The sequence below is a fragment of the Arabidopsis thaliana genome, assembly GCF_000001735.4.
Source record: "Arabidopsis thaliana chromosome 1 sequence".
NCBI lineage: Eukaryota > Viridiplantae > Streptophyta > Magnoliopsida > Brassicales > Brassicaceae > Arabidopsis > Arabidopsis thaliana.
In genome coordinates, this window is record NC_003070.9 from 16366920 (window position 1) to 16379755 (window position 12836).

General features: G+C 40.2%; 1 protein-coding gene and 1 pseudogene across 2 annotated transcripts; one reads left to right on the plus strand and one right to left on the minus strand.

Moving 5' to 3' along the window:
- Positions 1-3574: 3574 nt before the first annotated feature.
- Positions 3575-7602, minus strand: AT1G43387 (annotated as a pseudogene; the record flags this gene model as incomplete). The annotated part of the gene is made up of 1 exon: positions 3575-7602.
- Positions 7603-12054: 4452 nt separating this feature from the next.
- Positions 12055-12486, plus strand: AT1G43415 (uncharacterized protein; the record flags this gene model as incomplete). Its single annotated transcript, NM_148532.1, has 2 exons — positions 12055-12186; positions 12265-12486. 2 exons carry the CDS (start codon positions 12055-12057, stop codon positions 12484-12486), a joined length of 354 nt encoding a protein of 117 aa, NP_683373.1.
- Positions 12487-12836: the final 350 nt, after the last annotated feature.

A 12836-nucleotide genomic window follows, 5' to 3' on the forward strand; every position in this document is an offset into this window, starting at 1 on the left:
TTTTCATCATAAAAAAGTACAACACGTTAAAAAAGTATTATCTATTACTTTGATTTTTCCATAACATATTTACAATATTATCTCTTATTTGCGTCATATATTCTCCATCTGTTATCTTTGTTGTTTCTATTTCATCTAAATCACGATCAAAATCTTTGTTGTTTATATTTGTCTCTGTCAGTACATCTGCAAAATGTGCATCTGAGAAGTTTGAAATTCTTATGAAATTAGGTTTAACCTTGGATTGTTAAAATTTGATGAACAGACCCGTAAAAGATGAATGAAAAACAATTAGTAGAATATAGCTAAAGTAAATATAAAGAGAGAATAATATAGAAAGTTTGGTTTTTCCTTTTCTTACCAAGTATGAGAATCTATTATCTAACGGAGAAGAGATGTTTATGGCTACGAGAAATTTTTTTATGATAGAAGAGTATCAGGGAAAAGACTGAGAGAAGATATATATATATATATATATATATATGGTAAAAAAGTATATATATACATAATGATTTATAACATTAAAAAAATCAATAGTAAATAAATGGTTATTGCCCACTGCAGTTTTCGGTTGGACCGCAGGGTAAGGACGTGACTTCACTTTGAAACGCGGTCCATGCCTTTTTATCCCTTTTTTAAAATCCACATTTCCATTCTTTTTTAAAATAATAAACACACAGATTTTTAAAAAGGTGTTGAATGGTGACATATGTACAGTTTTCAATAATAAAAAATGAAAAATGCCAAAACGCTTTCCCCATTCACTACCTATATTTCTGAAAAACGTTCCGAACATAAAAATCTAACCAACCAAATAAAGCGTTTTTATTTTGGTCAACACAATCTAAAATTAAAGGGTATGTTAACCATAGGAAAAATGTATAAAACGTTATATTATACTGCTATCAATACTCAAATTTCTTGTAGTTTTGGGGTAAAATATGTGTTTTCCCCGAGCTATGTCAAAACACATCGAGTCATTTGTCTGTTCAACCGCCTCGGGGGTAAGTTTACAAAACGCCTAGGGTGCTAACTTCACCACGTAACCTGAGCCAATTATGATAACGCTTCGGAAAAAGCCAATGTCGCTTCGGGAGATAGTCAGCTACACGCAGTCATCGTCACACCCGCCGGATACCCCAAAGCCACCTCTCGAACGATCACCGAACCAAGAGGAAGTACCCTGAGGAAAAACATCAGGAACACTAGAGGCAAAGACTTGTAAAATATTGTCTCGCTCAAAGGATCATTTCCAGAGAAACCGAATCATTTTCGAGATTTTCGGAAATGATATGGAAGAATCTTCAAGAATAATATCAAATCAGGAAATATTTTTGAAGTCCCCAAAAAATAAAAAATATTTCCTTAAGGCAAAGATACTCTTGAACCGATGTAAGGATATATTCAAATCTTCCAAGAATATCGCTGGAGAGGCGGTTTATCAACTCTATATAACGCGACTCAAATATTTCGCATAAAAGGGAGACACACAAATTATGCCCTCATCTTCAGACGACTCAAGAGCTCTAAATTTAAAGGCAAACACTTCTCTTTTCATAATCTAATCACTTGTACGATCAAACACATCTTTTTATCAATAATATTAAGAAAATCATCCGTGGTTAGACATCGGCGTTTTCATGAAAGAGATCGTGTGCTCCGCGAGGTTTTCCAGAACACTGCCGAGCTAAACGCATAAAAGTTGGGAGCTAAGTAGGAAGGCCCATACCTAATTTTGAGAGTCGTCTGTTCCGGCGTCTACGAGCTCGCCAATGTAAACGGCAGAGCAGTTCCAAGATCCCGGAACGCCATGCACCTTAGGAAATACTACTACTAACACCGAAAGTGCGCATGAACTTGACATACGAGGTGACTTGAACCCTGAAATGGCTACGTAGGCAGCTCATGTTTGGATGAGTTCTGCTACTGCTCCCCCCTCCCCCCAAACAAAAAGGGGGGGTGGGGGGGAGGGGGAGTGGGGTCCATATGTCCATACTCTCACTTCAGTTTTTACATAGATGTTTTTTAAGTGTCCTTTACTTGGGATGTCTTAAGTATCTCACTCCTTATCAATGATATTCGGTTTGTCATATTTTCAAGTTTCAATTGCACCGCCTCAGTTACAACGCGCTATACAAATATTCAAGATAAGAATTTGATTAGAAGTTCTCCGAGAAAGCTATAAATTCTATCTTCTGAAATTCAGGTTATACCTAACACCGGTGCCACACCTCGTTTCTACACACTGGTAAATGACTGAATCGGATTGAATCCCAACCATGAGAATTCTTGTCACTATAAACCCAATTATCCCGAATACACAGGTTCCAGCCAATCACCTTGGGAACGAAATTCCTTATCAAATTTTGACTCGGGAAATTTGAAAGACAATTTATGCTAAAACTCGATCATTTCGGATATATCGGCATTGAGCCAATCACCTCAGCTGCGAAATTTATTATCTACTATTGACTTGGGAATTTTGTAAGTCAAGCGCCACTCAAAAGAAGAAATGTCTGAAAATGCTTCATTATATTCATTCAAAATATAGATAAAGCCATATAGGCATAAGTGTTTACATCAACAGGGAAAAAAAAAACAGAAACAAGAAGCAAAGTGCCACCTAGGGATCACACAGCAGGCTCCTCTTCGGAAGGGCACATCTCATCTTCGCGCAGGTTTGAGCTTGCATGATCAGTAACGCCAACCTCATCTGCAAGGCCCTCGGCCGATCTGTTCCCGAGGCTATTGGGAATCAAGTTAGGAAAAACAGGAGGGATCTTCAACTCCTCTTTTAGCTCTACAACGAGCTTGTTGTATGTCGCCTCGGCATCATCGTATTCCTTTTTCCATGCCAGCACTTGCTTCTTCTCCTCTTCAAGGCTTCCCCCGCCTTCAAGCTTGGTAATCAACTCATTGTTGGCTTTCGCCTAGACAAAGAGCATATACCGGTCGCTAACTTGTTCGAAGAGAAGCGTCTTCGCCTCGACTCTCTCAGCAAAAGTTGCCGAATGTTTGATACTAGACACCGAATGTTCTTGTTAGGTTTTGATCCTCAAGAACACTGATCGATCTCACTTTCTCTCACGCTCGTTTGATACTAGACACCGAGAAACTTAGAACGGACAAAAGAGAATTTTACGAGTTTTGATTCCGATTTGGAATCCTACGTCTCGCCGTAGATTTCTCCAGAATCCACTAAACTTCTTAGCTCAAAATCGAGCTCTCTCTCTCTAAAATTGTTCTGCTCTTCTCTCTCTAACCTCTCGATTCAACAACTCTGAATCGTGATGATGCGAAACAAAAATTAAAAAGCAACTTAAACAGAATGAAAGAAGACGAGAAACGGATAAGATTCTTCCGTTAGAGATGAACGACTGAGATTGAGCTACGTGTCGCGATCTCCTCAGCTCGACTTGAAACCTTCTGATTCTCAAAGAGTCTTTCACAGACTTAGCATATAGATCACTTCTTTTCAATTCTCACCTTGATCTTTTTGCACTTTCTGTCTTAGTTTAGTATTGGATTCCTCTCCTGTCCCTGAACCAACTTGTTCAGCCTCTTCTCCCTGAATAAACCCACTCAGCTTCTTCTCCCTGAATAAACCCACTCAGCTGTTATCCGGAACACAAGCTCCACCTTAGTTGTGAGACACTTTGAGTATCAATCTTCAGTACTTGTATTTCACCATTACTCACCAACTCTCTAATGAAATGATACTTAACATCAATGTGTTTGGTTCTCTCGTGGTAAACTGCATTCTTTGCTAAAGCAATCACACTTTGTGAGTCACAATGAATGTTTACTGATCTCTGTGTGAAGCCTAACTCATTCACGAGACCTTTTAACCACACTGTTTCATTAGTCGCATCAGTCAATGCCATGTATTCAGCTTTAGTACTCGATAAAGCTACTACCTTCTGCAGACTAGATCTCCAGCTTATTGTGTTCCCACCAAACGTGAATACTACTCCTGAAGTAGACCTTCTTTTCTCTTTGTCTGCTGCATAATATGAATCACAATAACCTTCTAGAGCAAGCCCTCCCTCATTCTTATAGCAAAGCTTTCGATCCATAGTACCCACAATACACCTGAGTATCCACTTCACAGCCTGCCAGTGATCTTTTAGAGGTTTTCTCATAAACATGCATAGCAACCCAACAGAATGAGCTAGATCTGGTCTTGTGCCTATCATAGAATACATGAGACTCCCAACTGCACTTCGATAGGGGACTGTTCTCATAACTTTTGACTGCTTTTGTACTTCTTCATATGTAGCAGGTCTTAACTTGAAATGAATTCCCATAGGAGTGTTAACTGACTTAGCTTGATCCATTCCAAAATCTCTTCAAACCTTTAGTAGATAACCCTCTTGTGATATAGTGAGTGTACCACCTTCTTTGTCTCTTATGATCTCCATTCCCAGTATCTTCTTTGCATCGCCTAAGTCCTTCATTTCAAACTCCGAGTTTAATAAGACCTTTAACTCACATACATGCTTCTTATCCTTAGAAGCTATCAGTATATCATCTACGTACAAAAGTAGATATATATACTCTCCATTCTGTAAACCCTTAAAGTACACACAACTATCATACTTGCTTCTCTCATAACTGATCTTCTGCATGAATTCATTAAACCTGTTATTCCACTCTCGGAGACTATATCAACCCATACAAATATCTCTTCAGCAAACACACCCTCTTTGGATATTTCTCATGAACATATCCCTCTGGCTGATCCATGAAAATCATTTCATCCAAGTACCCATGTAAGAATGCCGTCTTAAAATCCATTTGCTGAAGCTCCATATCCAAGTGAAAAACAATTGACAGTAGTAGACGTATGGAGACATATTTTACCACAGGTGAAAAAATTTCTTGAAAATATATTCCCTCTTTCTGTGAGTAGCCTTTTGTTACTAGTCTAGCTTTAAACCTCGGCTTTTCTACTCCTGCAATGCCTGCTTTCCTCTTGAATACCCACTTACATCCGATTGGTTTCTGTGACTTGTTTCTTTCTACTAATACCCATGTCTTGTTCTTGATAAGTGATTGTATTTCCTCATCAGCAGCTTCTAACCATTTACCACTATCAGAATCTTGAAGTGCTTCTTGAAAGCTAGCAGGCTCAGGATTTCCTCCATCTTCTGTTATGAGGTAAGCATAGCCTGCTATCTCATCTAACACTTCCTCATCCATCTCATAATCCTTTAGTCTTGATGGTAGTATAACTTGTCTTCTTGGTCGATCTCTTGCTATCTGTCGAGTTCTCTGATTCTCTTCTGATTCTGTGTCTACATGACCTGTAGCAAAAGACTATAGAGATTCATCTAAAGCTTTCTCTGTAGCTCCACTTTGAACTGAGCTGTCTCCATCTTTGTTGGAACCTGCACATTCAAAACTAGAAACTTTATTAGTAACAGAAGAAAGTTCAAGATTCATACCTGAGACCAAGTTCTTGATGATGTCTTTGTACATCACATCTTCTCTGAACACAACATTCCGACTTATAGCACATTTTCTTCATCAATCAGCCAAACTCTAAAGCCTTTTACACCACTAGGGTATCCAACAAACACTCCTTTCTTAGCCTTGGGATCTAACTTTCCTTCTTGTGAGTGTACATACACAATACACCCGAACCTCCTTAGACCTTCTAAGCTTGGAATTACTGAAGTCCACAGCTCTTCAGGGATCTTGTTCTCGACTGCAGATGATGGAGACCTATTGATCAGATACACTGAAGTCGATGCTGCTTCACCCTTAAATTACTTGTCAAGACCACTTTCACTGAACATGCTTCTAACTTTGTTCATTATGGTCCTGTTTAATCTTTCTGCAACTCCATTCTTCTATGGAGTATAAGTACACGTTCTGTGCCTTACTATTTCTTCTTTCTTGTAGAAGCCATCAAACTTCTGATTACAGGACTCCAATCCATTATCGGTTCTCAGCTTTTTCAATTTTCTTTCACTTTGTGTTTCCACCATCTTTTTCCATTCAGTGAATGATGTGAACGCTTCATCTTTGGTGTTAAGGAAGTTTATCCAAACTTTTCTTGACCAATCATCCGTAAATGATATGAAGTACTGACACTTACTGAGACTATACGGTACATTTGAAGATCCCCATAAGTCAGAATGCACATAATCAAGCTTCTCTTTCGTAACATGTTGAGCTGTTCCAAAACTGGTCCTACGTGTTTTCCCAACAACGAAATTCTCACAGAACTTTATCTTAGATATTCTATCGTTTCCAAAACAACCTTTCTTACTCAACATTCCATGGCATGTTGCCCAATATGTCCCATTCTGCTGTGCCATAATTGAGTCCGATCAATCTCTCCTGAAACTGCCATTAGAGATTCAGTAGTATCAGCTGTGCTTGTAAGATATACAAGGAGGCTCTCCTAGTTTCTTCCATGAAGATGTTTGAGCCTTGTCTAACTCTTAAAGTTCCGTTAGTACAACTTGTATCCTTCTACTTCTACCGTTCCCATGGATATGAGATTTCTTGACATCTCTGGTATGTATCTCACTCAAAGGAGGATGATACTCGTTCCATCTTGATTAGTAAACCTGACTTTACCAATACCTTTAACTTCTAAAAACGAGTTATTAGGCATCCTCACTTTTCCAGACTTTGCTTCAAAGTCTATATGATACTCCTTTCTTGGTGTCATGTGGAAAGAACACTCAGTATCGATTATCCACTCCCCATGATCTCCTTTACTTTCTCCTAGATTAACCTCTGAAGCTACCAAACCGACCAAATCTTGAGCATCATCCTATACCAGTGTTGTTTCTCCTGCACCATTACCTTTCTTCTTCTCAAGCCACTTATAACACTGCCTCTTGAAGTGTCCTTCCTTTCCACATATCCAACAAACCTTCTTCCCTTCTATTTACCGGATTGGTAATTCTCACTTCCCTTAGCCTGAGTCTTTCCTCGGACGTATAGACCTTCTCCTACGGGTCTTTATCCACTTGAACTATCTCTTAGTTCCAGTTCTTTTGATATAGCTGCACTAATCACATCATCAAGCTTAATGCCCTCTCTTCCATACTTCAGCGTTTCCTTAAGCATATCACAACTATCAGGTAATGCACTTAATATCAAGATTGCTTGAACTGCTTGAACTTCATCAGGAACTTGAATCTGAAGATTATTCAAATCTGAAATCATCTTTTGAAATTCATCTACATTCTCTTCAAGCGTCTTTGAGTTTTGCATTCTGTAGTTATAGACCTTAAGTTGAAGGTAGACACGATTTGGAAGTGACTTTACCAAATACAATATGTCGAGAGTTCCCCAAGCCTCAGCTGCAGTCTTTGAGTTTTCGATTTTTCTTCGAACCTTATCACCGACGTTTATGAAGATCATATCCATCGCCTTCTCATCTATATCGATCCTCGCTCATTCTTCCTCGATCCGTTGTTTCTTCTTGGCTGGATCTGATTCTTCTTCTGCTTTCATTGGTGGTAATGGAGCTTGTTCCACCAAAGCGTCTGTTAACCCCATTACTCTTGGGTGAGAGAACATTCGCGTCTTCCAAAGAGAGAAGCCGCCGGATCCGTCGAACTGAGATATCTTGAGCTTATTGTTCAACATCTTTGATTCGATCTAAAACCTTAGCACTACCTGGCTCTACTACCAATTTGTGAGCTTTTGATCCTCAAGAACACCGATCAATCTCACTTTCTCTCACACTCGTTTGATACTAGACACCGAGAAACTTAGAATGGAGACAAGAGAATTTTACGAGTTCAGATTCTAATTTGGAATCCTACGTCTCGTCGGAGATTTCTCCGGAATCCACTAAACTTCTTAGCTCAAAACTGAGCTCTCTCTCTTTACAATTGTTCTACTCTCTCTCTCTCTAACCTCTCGATTCAAAAACTCTGAATCATGATGATACGAAACAAAAATTACAAAGCAACTTAAACAAAATGAAAAAACCGAGAAAGATAAGATTCTTCCGTTAGAGATGAACGACTGAGATTGAGCCACGTGCGCGATCTCCTCAGCTCGACTTGAAACCTTCTGATTCTTTGAGAGTCTTTCACAGACTTAGCATATAGATCACTTCTCTTCACCGAGACTTCCCGCTTTGTGGCCTTGCGTGTCTGAGCTACTTTGTTTTCTCAAAACGATTTCTCCTCTCTGAGCATATGCTTAAGGTGCTCAAGGTCGGCGGCCTACTTATCCTTTCTTTTTAAGGTTGTGCGCGGCTACCTTTCCTGCCTTAATCGTATGATCGATCACGTCCTCCTCGGCCTTCTCCTTTGTCAAACTCGCCTCAGTTGCCTTCGCTCTAGCCACGACTTAAACGCGCTTAGCAACGGCCAGCTTTTCCTTGGCCAACTTCTGGTATGTATCTAAGCAACTCCAAATCACAGAGTCGTAAGCTCGGACCATTTTGTTCATTGAGGAAAAAGCCTATTGAAAACTAAAACAAAGGGATGTCATAACAGAAATTCACCCTAGTATAATTCAGTTCAGGAACAAGAAGAACATGTTTTACCTTCAGAAAACATGACGATGTTTCGTCGTATCGCACAACCTCTAGAAGATTCTCTGTAGGGGAAGAAGATGCCCCGTACAGAAGGCGATAAAATTCACCGAGGCGATCCTATCCTCGTAAATTGGCAGGCCTTCCTCCTAGCTCTTCTTCTTTTTATTTTTTTTCTTCGCCTCACGATCTTTGCTCCTTTGGCGCTTCCCGGAAGCCTTGGCCTGCGATCAACCGGCAAGGCCATCACCATCGACGCATCCGTTCCTTCGGGGGTGACGATCGGCAACACACCTGCTTCAAGGGCGATAGTTTTAGAAACTTGACGTTTCTCATTCGCCTCGGTATGACTTGGTTCAGTGGCCAAGGAAGGAGGATTCACAACCTTGTTTCCCTCTACAGAAGTCGCCTCAGGTGCGACTTTTTGAATTTAATTGTCGCCTCGTGAGCAACTGTCTACGTCCCAACATCCGTCTCAAGAAGCCGCTTTGCCTCGGCCTCCTTTTTCTTCTTCTGGGATTTCAACCCCCAAAGCATCAACTTTGTCTTCTGCATCTCGACAAAGAATCTGGATTGATGATCAGAGGATGCTGAGCTGGATGAACAGGAAACGCCATGTGATAACTTTATAGCCCTCTTAACCCTTTCTCGACAAAAATGCTTCTGCCAATTGCACTTCTGAGCAGATAATTCCTTTTGAGCTTGAATGAGGTCGGCAAGGCAGTATTCAAGGAACTTGAAGGTACGATCTGTAGAAAATAAATAAAATAGGGTTAGTATTAAGAGTAGGAGGCTCGGTGACAAACCATCTACCAAGTATTCCCCATCTCGACATGATTTTCCCGAGAAGGTCCTCATGAAGAGAAGAGTCGTCGGGGGCCACAAATAAGAAGTGGTCAATATATGGCTCATTCTTGGCAAGCGAGGCGTAGTACCTATCAATCGGACTCGGAGTTCAGTGAATCTCTAAGTAGTTCTTCAGGTGCCCGAGCATAACATTTGTCTTTGTTTCATAGCTCCGCACAATAATCCCCATACAATGCCTTAGGGCGCGCATAGGAAACTGAGAAAGGGCAATCTTGTATGAGGTCACGTACTCGAGGAACAACCTCAAGATCGGAAACAACATGAAGCAGAAGTAGAAGAACCCCTCGTACAATGTTAAAAATCCCTCGGGGGGATCGTTTGCTCTTTGGCTTAGGGTAGGAAGGCGAAGGGTGACTCCATCAGCGAAGGGTGACTCCATCAGTGAAGTCGAGACGAGCCCTCAAGTCCATTAGGTGGCTTGGGTTTCTTTTGAGCCTTTGCCATTTAAAGCGCTTGCGCAGCCTGCAGAAGCTTCTTCGTCTTATCCGGTTCGAAGTAAATATCTTTAAGCTTCACCTCGGAGAGAGCTAAAAGCTAGGGCGCTTCCTTCCAGTTAGAAGCCCAAGCTTCGACGACTACTAGAGGACGACTTTTCTTTCTGAAGAGGCTTCGGCTCGACATCCTCAAGCAATCTAATTACTGAGCCATGTATGCTAGGGTATCCTACCGAGCCACAAAACTGCTCAGTTCCTATGGGACATGTGACGAGGATTCTGCATCGCTATCTAACCTCGAGATGTTCGCCTCGGTGTCGTCGGATGGACTCCAAACCATTTTTTGCTTGTGAATAGGAGGAAGATCATCGCGGTGTGCTAAGTTGATGGAGTTTGAAAGGCTCATAAAATGCCTCGGGAGATCACTAAAGAGATGGAGATCAGAAAACTAATTTTTTCTAACCGGCAAAATCACAACCTATCAAAATCACGGGGGAATTGTGACGGAAAAGAAAATAAAGTAAGAGAAATCAAGATCAGAGAGAAGAGAGCAAACCTAAGATTTTTCTTCAAAAACTTCAAAGTGAATTTTTGAAGGGGTAGCTCGTTATTTGATAGAGTTTCAAGCGCATCAAATGCGCGTGAGCTCAGTGAAACGCGTCACATCCGCTGAAAATTCGAGAATACGCGAGACGCTTCCTCTTCTCAAGAAACAAACGTCACACGCAACATAAATTTGACCGTCAGGGAAGATGAAGCGTTAGGAGACAACGATCAATCAGTTTCAAAGAAGAAGTTGTTGGCTCGGCTGAACCATCCATGAAGCTCGTCGCATTAACTCTTAAACCAACGAGCTGGGGGCTAATTGTTGGGGTCGAATTCCCCCACAGGCAAGACCGAGCCAGACAGTTGAAGACTAATAGTCTCCTCGGGGTAAAATATGTGTTTGCCCCGAGCCATGTCAAAACGCCTTGGGTCCTTTGTCTGTTCAACCGCCTCGGGGTAAGTTCACAAAATGGGTAGGTGCTAACTTCACAACGTAACTGATACGGTTCAAATTATCCTAAGAACTACTCTCTCAAATAAGAGATCAGTTGCAGTATTTAAGGATCGAATTCACAAAATGCTTTTGTTCAAACAATGAGTTCAATGTCAAGATTAAGCTAGCAGGTGATGATTGAAATAATAAGTAAATAAAGTAAAAAGAGAGCAAGTTGATTGTGTTGTAAACGATTATGAAAAGAGCTAGGATCAGGGTATTCTAAGGAAACTATTGGTTAGTAGATCTAATGAAAGATAGGTTGTTATCGAACCATTCTTAAACTCAAACTCTAATAATGGAATAACCGGTGGTGTTCCGCGAAACTCCCTATATCTATAGCTAAGAATAACCCGAGAAGCCGAAAGATTATTAACCTAAATATGCATTCTTAACGAGTTCGATTGTTCACCTTAGTAGATAGGCTGATTCTTATTACACACCTATAAACAAGGCTCATCAAATAATAGATCCAACTACAGATACCTATGGTGGGCATATCTATTGTCTGGATTCAAGATCTAGTTAATTTCTCTAGATCTAGCATTAAGCATAATTAAAGATGAAGAACTCTACAGATAACCTAGCAGAGGAGGCAATCTACTAAACCATATGAATCCCTAATGAGAAACCCTATTCCTGACAAGCAGATTACTCAGACATATTGATTGAAGCAAACAACATAATTGAGTATGAAAACATAAACACATCAATAAGGATGAGAGAAAGAAAGAATCTCTTCACTGTATTCAAAACTGAATGAATCTCTGAAAACAATGGATGAATAGCTTATGTCTCTCTATAACAGGGTTTTGCAAAAAAGATTGATAATCGAAACTAGGGTCTAAAAAAATGTATATAAACCCTATAAAACGTCCAGGGACTAATAATGCAAATAAGGAAGTCTTCTGGGGCAAATTTTCTCTTCTGTAAACTTGAAAGCGTCATGGACTTTGTTGGGCCGAAACTGGTGTCGAACGACACTCCTCTTGATTCTTGAGTCCAAAATCATCATTAGCTTCCCTTTTCCTTAGCTTTTGCTGCAAAATGTATCCTCATTTCCATTGTTGTCCCACTGCATAGAATACCTGAAAAGACACTAAAAATACTCGAGAATCAACATAAAGACTCAAAATCTTATACTTAAAACTTAGATAAAATCAGTGAAAATAGGGATATATCAGTAACCCAAGCCGATTATGAGAACGCTACGGGGAAAGCCTACATCGCCTTGGGAGATAGTTTGCTACATGCAGTCGTCACCGCACCCGAGCCAAAACACGCCGGATACCCCGAAGCCACCTCTCGAACGATCACCGAACATAGAGGAAGTATCCTGAGGGAAAACATCAAGAACACCCAAGGCAAAGACTTGTAAAATATTGTCTCGCTCAAAGGATAATTTCCAGGGAAACCGGATCATTTACGAGAATCACAGAAATGATATGGAAGAATCTTCAAGGATTATATCAAATCAGAAAATCTTCCCGAAGTCCCTGAAGAATAAGGAATATTTCCTTAAGGCAGAAAGGTTCTGGAACCGACTTAAGGATATATTCAAATCTTCCGAGAATATTGCAGGAGAGGCGATTTATCAAGTCTATATGAAGCGACTCAAGGACTTCGCATAAAAGAGAGACACACAAATAACGCCCTCAACTTCAGACGACTCAAGAGCTCTGACTTTGAAGGCAAAACACTTTTCTTTTCATAATCTAATCACTTGTACAATCAAACACATCTATTTATCAATAATATCAAGAACACTATCTGTTGTTTGCAATCACTTTTCTTTAAAATCTCGCAAAGTATCATCCCACAGACGTACCCTAAATATAATTTCGATTGTGTAAGTTTTGACTTCCACAATCAGTGTTTTATTAATATAGAGAAACACATGAGTTGAGCAACAAAATACACATGGTTTTCCATGGGAGAAGCCACCTAATGAAAAAGTAGGCAATGTTGAACATTTTGAGTC